The 22,324-nt window shown below is 42.7% G+C and overlaps 1 protein-coding gene across 2 annotated transcripts in view; it reads left to right on the forward strand.

Annotated features, from left to right (window-relative positions):
- si:dkey-240h12.4 (death-associated protein kinase 2) overlaps window positions 1-22,324 on the forward strand; it is a 42,101-nt gene that overhangs the window by 14,548 nt on the left and 5,229 nt on the right. For both annotated transcript variants that reach the window (XM_054605502.1, XM_054605504.1), the window contains exons 3-11: window positions 10,360-10,581; window positions 11,196-11,334; window positions 11,436-11,565; window positions 12,484-12,532; window positions 12,775-12,801; window positions 13,063-13,215; window positions 13,454-13,499; window positions 13,591-13,680; window positions 17,775-17,861. In XM_054605502.1, the coding sequence (XP_054461477.1) occupies window positions 10,360-10,581; window positions 11,196-11,334; window positions 11,436-11,565; window positions 12,484-12,532; window positions 12,775-12,801; window positions 13,063-13,215; window positions 13,454-13,499; window positions 13,591-13,680; window positions 17,775-17,861 (943 nt within the window). The remainder of the gene's footprint in view (window positions 1-10,359; window positions 10,582-11,195; window positions 11,335-11,435; window positions 11,566-12,483; window positions 12,533-12,774; window positions 12,802-13,062; window positions 13,216-13,453; window positions 13,500-13,590; window positions 13,681-17,774; window positions 17,862-22,324) is intronic.

A 22,324-nucleotide genomic window follows, 5' to 3' on the forward strand; every position in this document is an offset into this window, starting at 1 on the left:
TCGCTTCTTTAAATTTAGCTACAGCATTATCAGATAGACATCTAGTGTAGAAACTTTTGCCTAATGGCGTACACTCTGGTAGAACAAATTCAAAGGTTATTACAGGCATGAAAATCACTCACCTTTCGGCGAAATTCGCCGTTTTGAAACCAAAATAGGTGACCTCCGTGAATCGTGTCGATGAAAAAATATTTGGGGGGGGTAGGTTCAGAGGCCGGCCAGTTTATAGTCCTCCGTAAAGTGCTTTACTCTAGACACGGAGAACCTTTCCGTAGTTTACGTGCGCATCCAATATATCAGTCGACGCAACAGAGACGGTAAGGGCTGTGATTGGTCCTCTAACAAAATCATTTCCGGAAACACTACTCGGTTTGACTTTGGACCTTATTTACTTTGTACGTTGTTTACTTTGCACAGGACCAATAAAATACCAAATAGGATTTTTAAAGCTTTGGAAGTTTATTTACAAAACTATTTACAAATATTTTGTTGTCAACATATAAGATCGATCGGGCGGAGAATTGCAATGCGATTCTAAATTTGCCCATTAATGTACAAGTCCGAATTTTGCGATTTTCACTGGCTACAATATTGCATCTGTCAGTTGTCAAATTTGCTGAACAAATTGTTAAACTTCAATAATTATTCATAGTCAACTTATATAGTGCATTTATTTAAGCTCTCAACAGCATAACCATACAGCTTCGCCACATCGAGGGGAAAACACGGCACACGCAAAGTAGGTGGAATCAGCCGTTCAAAACCAGTCTGCATGAATCGTATGACAACTGGATGCGAGCAAGGAATACATCGAAGGGGAGACCATGAGAGCCCCAGCTCGCCGCATAGTAGCCTGGGTGCTTTAAGCGTGGAAGAAGCTGGATACGGAGTGGGTGAAAAACTGTGTGTGTGTGTGTGTGTGTGTGTGTGTGTGTGTGTGTGTGTGTGTGTGTGTGTGTGTGTGTGTGTGTGTGTGTGTGTGTGTGTGTGTGTGTGTGTGTGTGTGTGTGTGTGTGTGTGTGTGTGTGTCTCTGTTCGAGCCTGCATGAGAGTTCAATGTTGTCATTAGCTGTTGCGTCTTTCTGACCAATCGCAGTTCAAGGCCGACCTGGGCTGAATTTGCAACATTTTGCAACAAATTATTCTAAATCTGCCCATACATGGACATATGAATATTCAAATTTTTCTACCGGGGGAGGACCCCCCGGACCCCCCTAGAGGGATAATATCCTTCTCACCTTTTTCACCCCTGACCCGTTTTCATGCCTGTTATTAGAAAATGGTCCGATAAAAGAGAGTTCTGTTGAGAGACAATTACATTTTCTATTTCAATACCATATACCAGAACAAGGTCGAAGGTATGGTTAAAACAGTGAGTTGGTTTATGTACACCAGGGCCGTGCAGAGACCTTTGGAGGGGCAGGTGCTCAAAGTTAAAAAAGGGGCACATGGAGCACGCATTTGAAACACGATACAGAAGCATACCTTGCTATACAACCGGTTGAATTGTAGCAACCCATATTCATAAAGAATGTAACATGGAATCACAACATATACCATATCATTGTACATACTCATATATTTGTTAGAGGTCAGTGCAAAGCAAAATTAGTCTCTGTTTTACCTCATGGGTACATTGAACAGCTTCTGTTGGGGGGGTTGGTGAGGAGGCTGCTGCTGCTGATATTGCTGGAGGTGGGCTGTATTGATCTCATAGTGTAGACACTAGAAAGAGCATGGGAGAGATAGTGGCTGTTATGTGATCATAACAAGTTGCAAAGATAACTAACATTGAAAATGGCTCACTGTGACTTACCTGCCATACTGCTGATAGTTTGGAGGAGACTACTTGCTGAGAGAGGCTGCAGCCAAGGCTGACTGCTTGAACTAAACAGAACAAGTTACTCATTCAAAGCCCATAATTCAAGCTGTGCACTAATTTAGGACATATGAAGATAATGTATTAGGTTGAATTTAGATCACCATTAGACACTGGACTGTTTAACTGTGGCTACTCTTCCTGGAGTCCTTCCTTTTCAGTTTTAATCAAATTAGAGGACAAAAATGAGGACAAAAATGAATCAATTCTGACACTTTATTTTAATTTCACAGCTTTATTTTTGTTTTCTAACCTCAGTACTGTATTTATTAACAGACACATATTCATATTGTATAGCTAACTGTAACTGAAAGGGGAACATTAATAATGGGAGAAAGATAATAGAGAAGGGGTGGGTGTGTCTGTCTGTCTGTGTCTGAACCTGTCTCTCTGTGTTTGTCTGTTTGTTTGTCTGTCTGTCTGTCTGTCTGTGTCTCTGTCAGTGTCTGTATCTGTCTGTCTGTGTCTGTCTGTCTGTATCTGTTTGTCAGTGTCTGTCTGTGTCTGTCTGTGCCTGTGTCTGTTTGTCAGTGTCTGTCTGGTCTGTCTGTGTCTCTGAGTTTTCACAGTGGCATTTTTCTTTGTTGCAGTTATAACAGCAACTTCCTGTTGCCCATGCTCTGAAAAATGTCAATGACTTCACTGAGGTTGATTGGAATATCCTTTTCAATTGCCAGTAAAAGAAGCTCTGACAACCTCTCCTCTGTGCAAAGGGTGCGAAGTTTTGTTTTCACCAGCTTCAGTTTTGAGAAAGAACGTTCAACAGTTGCTGTAGAAACCGGAAGGGTGCCATATGTCTTCAGCAGCTCAGTCAAGTTAGGGAAAACCAGATGTGCATTGTTTTCTTTGACCACTGAAAGAATAGATGTCACACTGATGGGTGAGGGGCATGAGTATGAAGTATGGAAGACCTTAAGTTCTGTCTGCAATTTGTCTTCTTCTTCAATGTTGTAGAACTGGCAGAGTTTCTTCACAGCTTGCAGTGCCTCTGTTGGAATTTGTGCTGTTTTCCAGTTCTCTGGGACTGTCAGGCAGTGGAGGGCATTCAGGATTTCCCATGTGGAGTTATCTTCTGCTTTAAAGCGTCTCTGAAGCTCTTGTGTCATTGTGTCCACAAAAATGTAATACACTTTAACACGGTAGTAGTCTTGCAAAGTAGGGAATGTGTGGTCAGCAGTAGCTGTTGTGGCAATGACCTTGAACTTTGCTGGCATTTTCCTCCTCCTAGCTTGACCAGGAATCTCAGTTGGGGGGTCCAGGCCCACTGATGCAGCCTTCTCTGTAGCGTGTTTATACATGTTCTCAAACTCCTCCTCTGTTCTGCTGTGGGCCAGCCTCTGAAAAACTCCATCAACAACTTTGTATGCTGCAGCCAGGTCTATATCTTTCTGCTGCAAAGCATCAGAGGCCATTGCAGTCACCTGGAAGATTGGACAGGTGATCTCCAGACACAGTAAGAATTCAAAGTTGATGCTCTTGAGAAGAATCATTGCATCACCTGCTGAAGAGTCTGGTGGGTCTTGTTGTGTCATTTCCTCAAGAAACTGCATGACAGCTGGGAGGACCTTCCTTAGAGTGCGAAGGGCAGTTTCTCTGCAGGCCCACCGCGTGTCTGACAGCTTCTGCAGCTCCAGTGGACGCTGATCAGGGTACATCGTCTTCTGCATTTCAGTAAATGCAGAGTGTCGTTTGGATGAGTTGGCCACAAAAGCATAAAGTTTTTCAACTAAGTTGAAAAAGCTGACAAAACAGATGTTAGACTTTGCACTTTCAACTAACACCAGATTAAGGCAATGTGCCTGACAGTGTACATACAAGGCCTTTGGATTTCTTTTTAGAATTCTTGACTGAAGTCCCTTAAAGCGTCCGCTCATGTTTGCAGCACCATCATACCCTTGACCCCGGATGTTTTCCAACTTCAGATCATTTTCTTCCAGTAGAGCTATCACTACCTTTTCAAGAGCATCTCCACTTGTGGTATGAACGTTACACACCTGAAGAAAGCGCTCCTTGATTTGCATGTTATGCACATACCTGATAACAAAAGAAACCTGTTCAGTGTGTGCAGCATCTGTGGTTTCATCCATGAGAATTGAAAAGGTTTTGCTCTCTTGGATTTCTTTTTGGATTACTCGTTTGACTGATATGGCCAAAGCTTTGATCATATCATTCTGACTTCTGTTGGAGAGGAGTGAGACAAGAGGTCTTTTACCAGGTCCCTGCTTCTCTTTTATGGCTTCCAGGTGTAATTTAATTACACTGTCATATTTGCTAAACAGCTCCACCAACTCTAGGAAATTACCTCGATTTTGGCTTGACAGGGTCTCATCGTCCCCTCTAAAAGGCATGCCCTGTCTTGCCAGGTAAAGAGTGGTGGCTAGTAAGCGGGACAAGATTTCTCTGTTTTTTTCTCTTTCCCTGTCTTTAGCAGCTTGTGATGCACGGTCACTCATTTCGAAAGCTGCCTCCAGTGATCCCTTTTTTAAGTTGTTCCACCTCACCATACCACACATGTGTGATTCTGAGGCACTGTGCTCTTTAATTCTCTCCAGAGCCTTTCTCCACCGATTAACTCCTTCTGATTTCCATGTTTTGCGGCCTGTGTATTTTTCCTCACTCAAAAAAAGACGGCAGCTGAAACAAAACATGGCGTCAAGACTTGGGGAGTACTCTAGCCATGCGTTGTTCTGATACCATTTCTTTTGGAAAGGATGAGAGCGCTGGTTGACAGGGTCCAGTACTGTTGCAAAACTGAATGAAGGCCTCATCACATTTGATGTTTAATTGTAGGACATGGGCAGGATCATTTGGGTGGGTAAGTCCAAGTAGGTGTGACAATGTTTGCCTCCCTCTGGTTTCAGTCTCCTCCTGGCTAGCTGCTCCCTCTACCTCAACATTCTGTGTGGGCTCCTCAATAACCTCTGACACCTTTCCTCCAGCCTCTGTCTCCTCCTGGGTTTCTGTTCCCAGGAAACTCTCATTTCTCTGAGGCACAGTGTCTTCCTCTTTCTCTCCTTCCATCTCCTCCTCCTTCTCTCCTTCCATCTCCTCTTTCTCTCCTTCTATCTCCTCTTTCTCTCCTTCCATCTCCTCCTCTTTCTCTCCTTCCATCTCCTCATCTGACCTTTCATCACTCACTCCCTGTCCATCTGGGAACAAGGCACAATTTGCTCTTGGATTAGTCTAATTAACACCTCTTACACCTAACCATTAATCAATAATAATATAAATCAATCAATAATCAATAATTAACCCACCATACATAATGATAGATAATGTAACAGAACAACAACATTGAAATTGTGTTTGTTACTGTTGTTTTCTCAAACTGAATACCTCTGCAATGTAAATAACTGGTGCATGTGTTATTCTTACCTTTTGTGCTCTTTGTCATCCAACTGGTGAGTGATCCACTGCCTTTCGCAGCCTCACGCAGCTCCTTTTGTTTTTGTTTTAACCTCCTCTCCTTACGAGGCATCTCTGCAGAATGAAATATGATCGTTAAACTACAATCTGATGCACATAAAACACACACACAAACACAGTGACATTTCATACCTTTTCAAAAATTGTACTGTATAGCCACAAATTTAGGCTAATCCATTCATAATCTGCCCTTTATTATTCCTAGTGCTACTAATAAAGTAAAAAAATACAAATATTTTTTTATTCTTTTATTCAATTTGACTATCGACTTTGCGCAAGACAACAAGGTTCTAAAAGTTATATAATTTGTATGTATAGCTATTATATTTAATTTGTGTGTAAATGTTATAAATAAACAAGTACTGATGTTTAAATGAGAGGTTGAGAAAATCAAAACTCAAATTCTTCTATTATTGTTGTATTTATACTGTAGGCTAATAGTCCAAAATTGTGTGAATATGCATATTGCATAGTTTTAGTGAAATAACATAGTCTATGCCTCATTGCCTCTAGAAACATAGGGAAAAACAGCTTGACAGTAAAATAACACATGATATCTCTCTAATGCACTTTGCCCATGACAAGAGAAACATACAGAAACAACAACAAAAAAAGTTTGATGTACTTTTTCCCCACAGCAGGCTGTGTGTGGTTAACTAGCGGCTATAATTTGTGAGAGGTCTGTGTGCAGATTTGGATGATACAGAGGATGCTCATTGCTCACTTCACTTTGTCAGTCATCTTGCAAGAATACACCGTGCACAAACGAATACCGCTGCAGAACCTACTCACCGGACCAGTTGTTCACTCCCTCGGGTCTTCTTCGGTTTAACGAGACTAGTAGTGGCCGTCTCCAGCAGCTTAGCGAGCAGGGCACGTCTGGGCACGTCAGGGCAGTGAGGGCAGCGTGAGGGCACGTTGTGGATCATGTGACCGACCAAGGTAGATCTAAATTATTATTATTATTAATTATTTTGTTTTATTTATTATTATTTTGGGCCACAGAGACGGACTTTCTCACACACACACACAAAAAAAACAAAAAAAAAAACACACACTGACAAAAGGGCACTTTGGGCATCAAGGGGCAAAGGGGCAGGTGCTCAAGCCCCCTCCGCCCCCCTCTGCACGTGCCTGATGTACACACTGACAGAAGCCAATAGAATCTAATAATGAACCAAACGCAGTACTAAGGCTATCATTATACACATCCACATGAATATTAAAATCCCCTACAATAATAACTTTATCTGTCTTAAGGACTAAACTAGATAAAAACTCTGAGAATTCAGATAGGAATTCAGAATACGCACCTGGTGCACGATACACTATAACAAATAAAATTGACTTTAATGCTTTCCCGCTGGGGTTTGAAAGACTAAGAACAAGGCTTTCAAATGAGTTGTAATTTAATTTAGGTTTAGGGTTTATTAATAGGCTTGAGTCAAAGATAGCTGCTACTCCACCTCCTCGGCCTGTGCCTCGAGGAATATGAGTATTAATATAACTTGGAGGAGTTGATTCATTAAGGCTAACGTACTCTTCATGACACAGCCAGGTTTCAGTAAGACAAAATAAATCAATATGATTATCTGATATTAAATAATTTACAAGTACACCCTTAGATGACAGAGATCTAATATTTAATTGTCCTGTTTTGATGCACTGTTGCATTGGTTGCCTTAACTTTTATTAAGTTATTTTGTATAACTCCTCTTCTGTTGACTTTAAATAATTGAAGTGGCCGTGGGGCAGACACAGTCTCTATAGGGTTTTGGGTGGGTAAATGGGTGGGTAACTGCTCCAAAGGAAGCGCAGAGAAGTGTGAAAGACTGCGACTCTGCTTCTGCTTCCTGGTCTGAACTCTGGGTCATGGATTAGGTCCACTAATAAACTGGGTCAGATTTCTAGAGATGAGATCCGCTCCATCCAAAGTAGGATGAATGCCGTCTCTCCTAATCAGACCAGGTTTTCCCCAGAAAGTATGCCAATTGTCTACGAAGCCCACATTGTTTGCAGGACACCACCTCGACAGCCAGCGGGGGAATGATGACATGCGGCTATACATCTCATCATTGACCAGATTAGGCCGAGGGCCAGAGAATACTACGGAGTCCGACATTGTCTTTGCGTACGAACACACCGATTCCACGTTCAATTTAGTGACCTCCGAGCGACGTAATCGGGTGTCATTACCGCCGACGTGAATAACAATCGTACTGTATTTACATTTAGCCTTAGCCAGCAGTTTCAAATGGGATTCTATGTCGCCCGCTCTGGCCCCGGGGATGCAGTTAACTATGGCCCCTGTCTTCGCTAACTTCACATTTCTCAGAATGGAGCTGCCGATAACCAGAGTTGGTTTCTCAGCGGGTGTGTCGCTGAGCGGGGAAAACCGGTTAGAAACGTGAAGCGGTTGGTGGTGACCCGTGTGCTTCGACATAGAACTATGCTTCCTTCGGACAGTCACCCAGCCTCCCGGCTGCTCGGGGGTTGCCGGGGGACGGCTAGCAGGAGCTACGTCTGGTCGGCCCGCACCGACTACGGGGGTGGGCTGGCTAACTGCAGTAGCTAACGACTGAGCTTCAATGGTGCGGAACCGGGCCTCTAACTCACTGAGCCTCGCCTCCAACCTAGCAAACAAACTACATTTGTTACATGTACCCTTATCAGTAAAGGAGGCAGAGGCATGGCTAAACATGAGACACACTGAGCAGGAGGGAGGAGGAGAGAGAGAAGGAGAGAGGGAAGGAGAGAGAGAAGGAGAGAGAAGTGCCATCGCTAGCTGCTAAGCTAAATGAGGCTAGCTAGCGTTAGCAGAACTGAACAACGTGTAAACTGTTGGTTTAAGCGAAAAGTCGCTGAATTAAGATGTGATATGAGTGTTCGTGATTTAAATGTAAAACAGGTAATTAGCCGCTATAATAAGGAATGTCACACAATTCACTAGTTTTCGCTGGAGCTGCGAAAAGTACGCTATCAACTACGCTGAGAACCGGAAATGAGGCAACACGCTTACCGCAGTACGTCAGCATGTCCGTTCATGCTTTAGAACAGAAAGCCAAACATCTAAATTCTCAAACGGATCAAAAAAGAGTGAGAATATTTGGATTCAAAGAGATTTGTCTATCCTGGGAAGGGTTCTCCTCTGATGCATATCTCCCTTTGTGTATCCATCTTTATCTTTATTTGTAAATAATACAAACAGCCATAGAAGTTGATAGAATTGTTCTGTATACATTTGGAAGAATCAATGAGATAATCTTAAGAAATGTGTCATCATTATCATATGTTATAGTAAAGCAGAAGGAGGTCTTGAAATACAAATAACATTTTCAACGAAAATTTGATGTCTGCATTTTCTTTTGACATGCAATTTTTAGCCAAACAGATTACCAATCAAATTATCAGGATTACAGAAGCAAGCCCTTCTATCTTGGAAGTTATATTTTGTCATATATGTCAACATATTGTCTGGAACAACTGCAACATAAATATCACAAACAAATCACTGTTTCCTAAATGGTTCCACAGATAGGTAAATCATATTCTTAAGCTTTTTGATGAATTTCGTAATATGATGTCCAATGAACAATTCATTTCTATACAAAATTTTCCAACTCCTTTCAACAAATTCAATTCTTCAACCTGTGTCATACCGCATGGATAATTGAATATATGAGGAGCCCCTTCAGATATGTTGATAATATTATGATGCACCTTTGAATAGAATTAATCAGATATAAGGTGTAATGATTAGCATATCGCCAAATCTTTCAAAGAAAAACTGTCCTAGAGGCAAGTTTTTCTGGAGGTCTAAAATTGAGAGCAAAAACTGCAGGAGGGTTTAACTTTTACCTATTGAATTTCAAACAAGTCTAAGAAAGTATATTTCAAAGTTTTACATAAAAATAACCCCGCTAATTTCCTTTTTGCTAAATTTATAGACATTGATATTTTGATTGTGAAATGTCTCAAACATTTTGCACAGGAGTCTCACTTTTTTGAAACCATCAGTTTTTTAAATTCTTTTAACCTTAAATAGATAATATTTTACTATCCAGATCCATATGATGAAGATTTGATTGATTTTAATTTTGTTATGAGCATAGATCCCAGACTGGAGTACAGTGCCAAACAATAAATAATGCATATTGATTTATGTTACTATTCTAACTCATTCTACACTGAAATAATTGACAAAAGGTCCCTTCTTACTGTTAACCTCTACTTCATAAGAAAACATTGTACTACTATATATACCTGACAGAGAAATGTTACTGATTACGCCCAAAATATAGTACAAATTATGTTGAGATATGATGCGTTATTATTCATGAAACTATCCAGCATCAGATTAGAATCAAAAGCTCCAACCTGAGAAATGTTAAGAACGTCGTGCTGTACATGAAGTACGCATTAGAGTGCAGAACTGTGCGTTCTAAATAGATTAACTATTAATACTATTAAATAAGCTTTAAGCATATCTATGATTAACTTGGCGTCGGCTGGTATTGCCTCCATACGGCTCTCAAAATGGCCAGCGACTAGCAGCAAACAACGCTTACAGCACAAACAGTGCAAACAACAAAATAAGAGCAGAACAGTTTTTATCGGGAGGAACCAGAGCAGTTAGCAAGTCAATGGGACACACACAGAGGGAGCACAGGCGGTTGGCTCCGCTTAACAGAGTTCTGTTGGAGCTGGCAACGTTAATATTGGGTTATCTGCTTGTGCTCGTTTACTCTAGGGAAGTGAACTTTGTTTAAGGTGTAATGTTATCAGGCTATATCTTGCAACCAAAGTGAACTGCAGTCAATTAGCTGCTGTCTGACGCTGCAGACACATGCTAGACCGCAGAACTCTGAAGCTCTGTTCATGGGGGTCCCTAGCAATACACCCACCATGTCTAGAGATATGTGAAGGACAGACAGACAGACAGACAGACATTATTTGCTTACTAGTTAGATTATCAAATTGTAAAAACAACACAATGTTGCTGAATCACAAGCTCATTGTTTACTCTCTGTGAATTATGTTTTTGCCCCATCCAGTGGGCACTTTGGTCAGGTTCGACAGGTTCGGGAGAGGGCCACTGGGACTTGTTGGGCAGGCAAGTTCCTGAAGATTCGGAAGAACACGTGCAGCCGCCTGGGCCTTGACAGGAGCTGTGTTGAGAAGGAGGTGGAGATCCTTCAGGCTGTACAACATCCAAACATTGTGACTCTCAAAGATGTTTTTGAGAGTCGAGCCGAAGTGGTGCTCGTTCTGGAGCTGTGAGTTGTGTGTGTGTGTGTGTGTGTGTGTGTGTGTGTGTGTGTGTGTGTGTGTGTGTGTGTGTGTGTGTGTGTGTGTGTGTGTGTGTGTGTGTGTGTGTGTGTGTGTGTGTGTGTGTGTGTGTGTGTGTGTGTGTGTGATTTTGTCCTGTTATTGTTGTTTCTTCTCTAGCACCAATCCAGTGTGCATCTACATGTTTGTGCATCTACTGTTTCATGTGTCATGGCAGTATCAGTAGTATCACGTGAGTATCACGTGAGAATCAGGCCTCTCTCACAGCAGGCATTTGTGAAAGTGTCGCTCATAACAAAAGTGTTAAGTTGTGCCAGTAAACCCTTTGCTTCCACTCTTTAATGAACGGTGTGTAACTTTTAGGGGGGTCTTTGGTAGAAATGGAATATAATATTCATAACTATGTTTTCATTAGTTTATGAAGACCTAACACCAGGAATCGTTGTGTTTTTGTTAGCTACACTGGCTCTACCGAGGGCCTTTTCATGTTTTTACATTACCAAAAGCAACCACTAAATCCCTACAACTGCTGTGTGAATGTCACACTGTCCTGTAGGGGGTGGCAGAATAACACTTAACACATATCTGTTTGACATTTCAGTGTTAGTGGAGGGGAGTTGTTTGACTTCATTGCTGAGAAGGAGAACCTGCTAGAGAGCGAGGCCATTGAGTTCATGAAGCAGATCCTTGAGGGACTGGGCTTCATGCACAGCAAGAACATCGGCCACTTTGACCTCAAGGTACCAGTAAATCGTTGCTTCTCTGCTTACTCTGGATGTTTGGAAACAGATGTGAACTCAAACTGGACATTCCACCATAACAACGTTTTGTCTCTCTTCAGCCAGAGAACATCATGCTGTCAGACAAAATGGCTGCTCAGCCCAACATCAAACTCATCGACTTTGGCTTAGCCCACCATTTTCATCAGGGGGAGGAGTACAGGAGCACAAGTGGCACCCCGCAGTACATCGGTGAGGATGGGTGGTCCTTCATTTGTGTCTGGGGGAATTCTCCTATGGCATATTCAAATATTAAATCATTCATGAACTTGCACTAAGAGGGCAGGTGTGAGGTAAGTCCAGGGCTCAAAATATAGTTTTCTGTGTACATGCACGAATGCATGTAACTTTTAAAATTACCTTCATCATTTTTTTTATTTTACATTACATTACATTACAGTCATTTAGCAGACGCTTTTATCCAAAGCGACTTACAATATATTTTTTTTACGTGCACCAACATTTGTTTTACAGCACCATTTGGTTTATCTGTCTGTCTTTAATGTCCCTGGCTGGATCCGACTGAAAGAAACTCAACATCGACCACTGCAACATTTTCTTTTTAATCAATAGTTTAAGCTGACTATCGCTTTAATTTTCTTCAAAACTGTACAGTACACCAACTTCAAATTTCACATAGTCATAGTAGGGAACATCCTGAACAGGATCACATTTAAATTGTGAGCAAACCTGTGAAGGAGAACATGTATTTATTGATTAATGAGCATTTGAATATGATGAACGGTAAAGCAAAGTGAAACTACATTAGATTGTTGGTTATTGTAATGAACACTTTGAGCAGGAATCCATTGTGCTTCTCAGCAAACCTATTATGGAAATGTTTTCATAGCAGGACATCTATCATAATCAACAAGACTTGTTTTATAGATATCATTTAGAATAAATACATTTTCTTTTTCTTATTATTAACAGTGTGTAACAGTGCTGCTGTTGTGCTGTACTACTCTAACAGTCCGTTTGCTGTCAGTGTCCTGTTTCAGGGCTGCCACGTTATTAGTTATGAATGTGTTTTTGTCTGCTTTAGAAAATAGAAGTGTGGCATGAGATTGTTTGGGAAGTGTCAGTTGCATGATTTTCCCTGTCTTTCAGCTCCTGAGGTGATCAACAGTGAACCTCTGAGCACAGCAGCAGATATGTGGTGAGTATTGGTCACTGTCCAACACACAAAGACATTTGGTATCCAAGCTTGGCACTTCACTACTCCATCCCTGTATGAATTCCTCTGTTTGTGACATGTCAGGCCTGTTCTGAGCCCCTCTCACTGTTGAAACAGTGATCACACTGAGTGACTGAGGGGACGTCCACGCAGACAGTATTTTTCTTGAAAAGTTGAAAGCACACCACGTGACTGCCTGCGTCTTGTGCTTCTTTCTCCTCCAGGAGCATCGCAGTTATTACCTACATACTGTAAGTTGTGTTTGTGTGTCGGGTGGCATGTGAGTGCTTGCTGGCATTACGTACTGTATGTTGATGCACACATTTAATGATCATAAGCATCTACTGTCTCACACTATTTTAAACAAATTGAATAAAACCACCAAAGGGTACAGTTTATGGTTTATAGATCGTATAATCATCATGTGTATTATAGCACTCAGCTTTTTTCAGCAGGAAGAACAAAAACATTTATCCGTATTGATGGCTTGAGATGTCTCGCTCTGTCCTCAGATTGAGCGGTTTGTCGCCATTCCAAGGTGAGACTGATGAGAACACTCTGAGCAACATCAATGTCATGAACTACGCGTTCCCTGCACAGTATTTCAGCATGACCAGCTCCATGGCCAAAGACTTCATCCAGAAACTCCTGGTGAAAACCCCCAGGTACGTCGTCTAGCTAGACTTTGTCACAGGTGGTCCCCTGTTAGAGCAGAAGCATGGCTGTTGTTATAAGTGTTCACTGGGTCTGTGACAGCAATAGGACACATGATGTACTGCTTTCGTCCACAGTATATATTAAAACATGTCTTCCAAGACACGAGACAGCAATGGATTATTACTTGTCACTTCTTCCTGCTCTCCTGATCCGTTGTCATACATTTTGTATTGATGTGTATTTCAGTGAAAGAATGACAGCTGAGGAGTGTCTGCTTCATCCATGGATTAAGGTTAATACAAGTCTTCTAACCTTCTTCAGTTGTTTGCTGCTGAAAGTTACTGCATGTTACTTAGAACGACTGGAAATGTTGTCTGTTTCAGCCTGTCACAAGCAAACAGGTGGCCAAAAGGAATCGATCCTCAATCAATATGAAGAACTTTAAGAAGTTCAACGCCAGAAGAAAATGGAAGGTGAGTGTGGATATGTATGCCAAACCAACATGCAAGTGTAGTACATTTGTATCAAGAGAGACAGTAGAGAAATGACAGGGAATGAGGGCGGAAAGAGATGAGGAACAACATGCAATAAGACTCAAACTAGTTGTGGTCGGTTCGTTTTCAGCGGTCTAAAACCCCTCATCCACCACGGCGGCCCGATCAATATTTAAATTTCCTGCAGGTTTAACAATCACAATGTACCTTTTTAGTTAATGAACCTTGTGAGCAGTGGCAGACATTATTTAATACCGCCCCTGAGTGTTTTATTAACTTAAGGTCGCAGTCACATAATTGAGGGAATCGACATACTTGAGCCGGGAGTAGTAGATGGTGCTTCCTTCTGTCCAAAATAATGTTGTTCCATTAAGTTTCTCTTGTTGCACATAACAGCTGTAATGTAACATGTGTTCTCAATATATCAATTAAACTATTTCAATGTTCACATACATATTTCATATACAGCGGGTAAAATAAGTATTGAACACGTCACCATTTTTCTCAGTAAATATATTTCTAAAGGTGCTATTGACATGAAATTTTCACCAGATGTCGGTAAAAACCCAAGTAATCCATACATAAAAAGAAAACAAAACAAATTAAAGCTGCAAGCAGCGATGATTGGGCCCTCGCACTGCGCGCGCGTCGGGGTACTGATGGGACGCAGGCTCATGAGGCCGTGAACACCTGCGACAATCGGACACCACGTCCAATAGTTAGATGCCTAAAAATACAGAAATTTACCAAATTACTGTAGCAGCCCCTATTGGATGAATGGAATGAAAATTTCAGGGTTTGTTACAGGATGCGATGCCGACATATTCTGCAAGTTTCGTGATTATAGGCCAAACGGTTTTCAATTTAATTGTGTTGTTGTACAAAGCCACGCCCCTATTATGTTCACTGCTCCATATCTTGTAAACGCAATGAGATATCAACAAGCTTTTTATAACTATTGATGATATTGATTGTGTGATAACACAGATAAAGTTTGGAAGCAATAGGACTTGGCATTTAGGAGTATGCAAAAATTTGTTTTTAACAAAATTCGAAATGGCGGAAAATCTAGGAGGCGGATCCTAAAAGTTAGAGCGTGTGGTTTGTAGAGCAGATGGAACTGGATATGTGTGTAAAATTTCAAGTCAATCGGACATACGGGGGGAGGGCCGTGGCCTTTCTAAATCGAAATTTTGTAGGGGGCGCTATCGAGTTGACTTTTCACTCTGATGCATTAAAATCATATCAGGCAACTACATTTTGGACTTTAAATGTGTGTGCCAAGTGTGGTTGTGTTTCAAGCATTTTTAGACCTTTAAAAACACCTTTGTTTTCATGGCGAACAATGCGTCGCCACGGTAAAGGCGTTCAGCGAAACAACAGACTTTTGATAACTTTAAATCACTAATGTCTTTAGATTGTACTGACCAAATTTGAAGTGGATTTGACGAATTCCCTACTAGGAGTTTGTTAAAGTGTAGCGCCTGTAAATGGCCGAAAAAGTGATGAAAATGCACACAAAAATGGCTGACATCCGGTTGGGTTTGGAGCATGGTCCCGAGAGGCTTTTATTTAAGTCCACATGAGATACATGTGCCTAGGGAATTTCGTGCATTTAGGTCAAACGTAGCGCTGGAGCAGCTTATTTGAAAATTTGTAGGGGGCGCTATCGAGGCAATTTCAAATGGCAAAGCACGAATCTGATACGAAATATTTATTTACATGACCTATTACACATGTGAGAAGATCCATGAGTTTATGAGCATCCCAAGCCACAGAAAAATCAACTTCCTTTTTCATGGCGAACAAAGCGTTGCAACGGCGTTCAACAAAAACTAACAATATTCAGAATGATGCATCAACAAGGTCTTAAGGCTTTCCTTACCAAATTTGAAGTCGATCTGGTTCACTGGCCAGGAGCAGTACATCAAAGTACAAAACTTGTCATTCCTTTTGCCAGTAGGTGGCGCTATGACTTTGAACATTTTTGCATTGGAATCTGTTCAGCCCTGAACCAGCGTCATGCATAAGAAATGTTGGCCAGATTGGACAATGTACCTTGGAGTTACAACAACTACCTTTTTCATGGCGACCGGGACGAAGTTGCCACAAATTGGTCGCCACGCCACGTCAAAGTCCTTGGATCTCACCATTTTGATAACTTTTGATCATAAAGGTCTCAAGATCATCCTGACCAAATTTGAAGTCGATTGCATATCTGTAGGAGGAGTTTGTTAAAGTTTAGTGCCTGGAAATGACAAAAAATACAAAATAAATTCATACAAAATTCAAAATGGCCGACTTCCGGTTGGGTTTAGAACATGGCTCCAAGAGACTTTATATTAAGTCTACATGTGATACATGTGCCTACCAAATGTCACACATCTAGGTGAAACGTACTGCGGGGGCTGCTTCGTCGAAATTTCGTAGGGGGCGCTATCGAGCCGACCTGCCACTTTGATGCATCAAGACCATATCAGGTAACTAAATTATGGACTCCAAACGTGTGCGCCAAGTTTGATTGTGTTTCGAGCATTTCTATACCCTCAAAAACATTTTCGTTTTTAATGGCGAAGAATGTGTTGCCACGGCAACAGCGTTTCACGAAACGTCAAATGCTTTGTTGGCTGACATAATGAACTTCTTACATTTGTGTGGAACAAATTTCAGGTGGATCTGGTTTACCTACTAATTGTAGCAAGACAAAGTATAGCGACATTACCTTTCTGTGACCAGTAGGTGGCGCTATGAGTATGAGTAAAAATTTGACTGTAGATGTCTTCAGGCCCAGAGTCTCATCAAACATGTGGAATTTGGAACACCTTGGTAATGAGACACCTTTTTACAGGCCATCAGTTGGGACTGAACCAGCTGATATTAATTTGGACTGACAAGGGGCAGGATTGCTTTCTAATTACTGATAGATTTCAGCTGGTGTCTTGGCTTTCCATGCCTTTTTGCACCTCCTTTCTTCATGTGTTTAATACTTTTTCCCTGTGTCATTCCATTTTATTACACATAACTTAATTTCTGAACTTATTTGTTTGGTTTTCTTTGTATGTATGGATTACTTGGGTTGTTACCAACATCTGGTAACAACCCAAGTAATCCATACATACAAAGAATGGTGTCAATAGCACTTTTAGAAATATATTTACTGAGAAAAATGGTGACGTGTTCAATACTTATTTTACCACCTGTACATGGAATATTTCCATGTCAATGACCCACATCTTATTACAAATAGCTGCCTCACCCCAAATATCCACTGCCTGTTTTGGTTATAATTATAGACACACGTAGTGGTCCAGCAAGGCTGTCAAAAACTTGATGACAATCGGGGAGTCCTTGTAATTTTCATCCTTTATGCAGCGTCAAAATGAAAAATTGTTTGAAAACCATTTGAAGTAATTTGCAGAATGGCAAGACACTTTTCATCTTCTGTCCAGAGTCCTGCGCGTTTCCAGTTTTACAAACCTGACGTGAACTGACCCGTTACCTGAAATTATCTCTAAATCAATTCTGTAAAAAAGGCTAACCAAACATGCTCAGAGCTGCTACTGTACAGGCAAAATCTGAAGGGGTCTACAACAAGGACCTAAATAAATGTTAGAAAATGAATAGCCAAAGTGACATGTGCAGATTGCACAGGTGAGAGCACCCTTCACTGAAACAGTCAATTATTTTCACTTGTGTTTCCTCCTGCTCCCACCAACAGAAAGGCACATACACAAGCAGTCAAACAACAGCATGGGTAACTTCATTCATTGTTTACATCCTCTGTACACAACAAGGGGATTTAGCCGTTAACTGTCCTTGTGTGCGTTTCGTTACGACACTGGTGAGCTGTTCTGAAAGAGTCACTGTTTATACTACATTGAGGCTAGTTGTCCTATGTGATGATTAAGGGTCCAACTCTGGGTCTAGCTACCTGTTTTTATGACCAAAATAAATGAGAATAAAGTTCTGCCCCACAATAGTAGGATCCTAGGAAATATAATGAACATTCAAGTATTCTGGTTGGCTGGCAAGCTTTACTGAACACTGTAAGACTTTGTGTCTTGACCCCCTAGATGTCCTATAACATGGTGTGGATGTGTAACCGTCTTGTCCATTTAAAACTGCTGCGGAAGGGCAGCTCAGATCCAGATCCTCTACAGGTGAGACCATTCTATTTCACTAAACTAAAGTCACATGAGATTGCCATGGTTGTTTATTGTAGAGACCAAAAAACACTAACTAAATTTATTGAAATGAATTCTGTTTTAGCTCTAAGCTCTTAAGCTTACATTGACATTGTAATCTTTTAAATGGGCCCTTAGACCATAAACCAATATTTAGCAATTTGTGCTTGTTTTAACTTAATAACATCATATACAATTTTAAATGACCATGCACTGTATTAGAGTTTAGAATTATTGCATTCAAATAAAGTAAATTTAAGGGCAGCACATTTATAAATACTTTTTTGTAGTATGTGGGCACTATAGACTGTCCCGCAAACGTTAAAGTGTCCCGTTAGTGTTGTGTAGTTTGTTAGAAAATGTATTTTCTTTGGCACATGAGGTTTTCTGGTCTAGAAACACTGGTTGAAAGCTACACATTCACTGTTTTTTTAGCTTCTTATATTGTGGTAAACGTTTGGCCAACCCTGCTGTAGGCCCTCTTATAAAAGTTTCAAGGAGGCAGCCGACCGCACACTAGAGGGAAGGTTGACGAAAACCGAGGGCTCGGGCCAAGATAGAGCTCACCAGAAAATAAGGGCTGCAAGCTCAGCCAGTCTCTGTCAAAAAAACTGATAACAAGCAGGTGACACAAACACACAACTACCTTCATGCAACTCAGTACATTTCTCTCTCCTACACGCCTGGCACTGCTTAATTTGAGACCCAGACACAACCTTTGGTTTTTGTTATTTCTTCTTTAAAGACAAAGTTATTATTATTATTATATTCCTTTATTGATCCCCATGGGGGAAATTCGGGTGTTGCAGCAGCTCAACTACACAGAAACAGATAATAAATACACATATTATACAATAAAATAAAAATAGAATAAAATAAAAAATAAGAATACAAATAAAAAATGTACAGTACATCCACATGGGGGGGGCTGGTCAGCATGATGACAGACTGTGGTCTCCGCTGTTGTTGTACAGTCTGATGGCAGTGGGCACAAATGAGCGTCTGAAGCGCTCAGTCCTGCTCTTTGGCAGAATGAAAGAGCTGCCCAGCTGCCACAGTTCCTCATGGAGCGGGTGAGAGGGATTGTCCAGGATGGCTCCGAGTTTGGCCTTCATCCTCCTCTCACCCACTGACTCCAGACTGTCCAGCTCCAGACCCACCACAGAGCTGGCTTTCCTCACCAGCTTGTTGAGCTTGTTGCCATCTCCAGTCCTGATGCCACCACCCCAGCACACCACAGCAAAGAAGAGGGTGCTGGCTACCACAGACTGGTAGAATGCCTTGAGCAGTTTATTGCACACATTGAAGGACCTCAGCCTCCTCAGGAAGAACAGCCTGCTCTGTCCTTTCCTGTAGAGGGCATCAGTGTTGTGTGTCCAGTCCAGTTTATTGTTTATCTGCACCCCAAGGTACTTGTAGGACTCAACCCTCTCCACTTCCCCTCCCTGAATGAAAACAGGGACAGGGGGGCTTCTGTTCCTCTGGTAGTCCACCACAAGCTCCTTGGTCTTGCTGATGTTGAGCTTCAGGTGGTTGTTGCTGCACCATGTGATGAAGCTCTCAATCAGTCCTCTGTACTCCTCCTCGTTGTCCCTGGTGATACATCCAACAATGGAGGAGTCATCGGAAAACTTTTGGAGGTGGCAGGAACCAGAGTTGAAGCGGAAGTCTGAGGTGTAGAGAGTGAAGAGGAACGGTGCCAGTACAGTTCCTTGGGGTGCGCCGGTGTTGCTGATCACAGACTCAGACACAGCCATCCACCCTGACGTACTGTGGCCGGCCTGTGAGGTAGTCTGTGATCCAGGAAGTGGTGTCGGGATGCAGGTTCATCTCCAGCAGCTTCTCTCTCAGTAGGGAGGGCTGGATGGTGTTGAAAGCACTGGAGAAGTCAAAGAACATGACTCTCACAGTGCTTCCCAGCTTCTCCAGGTGAGAGAGGGCCTTGTGTGTCAGGTAGATGATGGAGTCCTCCACCCCGATGTGTGGCAGATAGGCGAACTGTAGTGGGTCCAGGAAAGCTGTAAGCTGGGTCCTCAGGTGCCGCAGAACCAGTCTCTCCAGGGTCTTCATGACATGTGATGTCAGGGCCACAGGTCTGTAGTCATTAAGACCGCTGGGACGACTCTTTTTCGGCACCGGGACAATGCAGGACGTCTTCCAGATTGTGGGCACCTTCTTCAACCTCAGGGAGAGATTGAAGAGGTGCCTGAGAGGAGCTGCCAGCTGTCCAGCACACACTTTCAGCAACCTAGGGCTGATGTCATCAGGTCCACTGGCTTTGCTTATCTGAAGCCTGGAGAGCTGATGCTGTACCTGGATGGTGGTGAAGGTGGGGCTGGGTGGTGAGGGGTTTGAAGGGAGCTGTGAGCTCCTGGCCGTGGGTGAACAGTTGTAGGGGGGGAGTGATGGGCTGTCCTGGTCCACATCTGTGGAGATGTTGGTCTGAAGAGGGCTAGTGGGTGAGGGGGGGCATCCTCTGGTCCTAACAGTCTGCTGAGCGAGGGGGAGGTGGCAGAGGTGTAGATGGGAGGGGGAGCAGAGACCCCAGCAGAGGTGTGAATGGGGGGAGAGGTGTTAGGTGGAGACCTAGCCTCACTATCGGAGCACACCGTGGTGGGGGTAGTGTCGAACCTATTGAAGAATAGGTTGAGCTCTGATGCGAGTGCTAGGTCACCCTGTACTCCAGATGAAGGCAGACTGCAGCCTGTCATCATTTTCATCCCATTCCACACCTCTTTAGTGTTGTTCTGTCCCATCTTAGCCTCAATCTTCTCCCTGTAGCTGTTCTTAGCCTCTCTCAGCTTTCTCTTCAGCTCCTTCTGAACAGCCCGAAGTTCCCCTCTGTCCTTAGCCATGAAGGCCCTCTTCTTCCTGTTGAGAAGGCCCTTCAACTCTTTGCTGATCCACGGCTTGTTGTTGTGGTAGCAGCGGACCTTCTTTGTTGGCACAATGGTGTCCTCACAGAAGTGTATGTAGTCTGTGATGCAACGAGAGAGGCCCTCGATGTCCTCCCCGTAGTCCTCCTGGAACAGTTCCCAGTTTGTGACCTGAAAACACTCCTGGAGGGTGTCCTCGGCGTCCTCCGACCAAACCTTCACAGTCCTTGTGCTGGCCGCCTGTTGCATAGCCAGTGGCTTGTAGGTGGCCACAAGTTTTATTAGGTTATGAAAATGGGGCCGAATGCGCCTTTTGCAAGAACCTGCCCGCGAAAGCAGCCATTGCAGAATTTTAAATTTTAAATTTTAAATTTTAAGTTTTGCACACCCCTGTCAGACTTATTTAAAAAAGTTTTGTTTTTTCTTCTTCCTGTGTTTCACCCTGGGTATCGAGTTATTATGTTTTGATATTCTGACTGTTGATAATGCTTTGCACTTTAATTTAATTTATTTTACTTTAACTTTTTTAAATTGTAGTTTAAGTTTCTAAGTCAGATTCACCAAGGGGGGAGGGCAGAGGAGCTGTAGGCCCCCTTTACATTCACGTAAAAGAGGTCCAGGATCTTGTTTTCTCTCGTTGCAACACTGACATATTGTTTAAAGTTGGTCAGGACAGGAGAGAGGGAGACATGGTTAAAGTCCCCGCTGATCATTATGAGTGAGTTGGGATGTTTAGTCTGAAGCCCCGCTGTAACAGAGTGGATGACGTCACTCGCGCTCCTCGCTGCAGCTGATGGTGGGATGTAAACAATAACAACAATGGCGTGCGAGTACTCCCGCGGTAGATAGTAGGGTCTCAAACCCACCGCCAGGAGCTCAATGTCGGGAGTGCAGATACACTCCTTCACAGTTACATGGCCGGGATTACACCATTTAGAGTTGACAAAGACGGCAAGACCTCCTCCTCTCTTCTTACCGCTCTGTTTCCCTCTGTCCGCCCGAACCAGCGTGAAGCCGGCTAGTTCAAGCAGACTGTCCGGTATCTTCCCGTGCAGCCATGTCTCCGTGAAGCAGAGCAGACTACACTCCCTGTAGGCCCGCTGGTTGCTCACCAATGCTGACAGTTCATCCACTTTGTTAGCGAGGGACCTCACATTCCCCATAATGACCGTGGGGAGAAAAGGTTTAACTCTCCTGTCCCCCTCCATCCTCTCCCGGACCCTCACTCCGGCTCTTTTTCCTCGACGGGGTTGTCTCCATATCGCGTCGGGTATGCGGGCGGAGGGAACGCCGGCTCCGCTCCGGTAGCGCAGAAGCTGGTCGCGGGTGTAGGTCAGCATGATTAGAAGTTGTGTGCAGAGAAGGTGGAAAAAACGCTACAACTAAAACGCTGACGCAGGAACATACAATTACCAAAAAAAAGAAAACAACAACGAATAAAAATAGCAGAAAAAATACAAAAGTGGCAAAGCTGGTAGAGAGCTGCTGCGACAGGCTGCCGCGACAGGCTGCCGACCTCTGGCGCCATTTTAGTTACATGCTGCTTTGGAGTGATTTGTCTCA

The sequence above is a fragment of the Anoplopoma fimbria genome, chromosome 10 (genome assembly GCF_027596085.1).
Source record: "Anoplopoma fimbria isolate UVic2021 breed Golden Eagle Sablefish chromosome 10, Afim_UVic_2022, whole genome shotgun sequence".
Taxonomy (NCBI): domain Eukaryota; kingdom Metazoa; phylum Chordata; class Actinopteri; order Perciformes; family Anoplopomatidae; genus Anoplopoma; species Anoplopoma fimbria.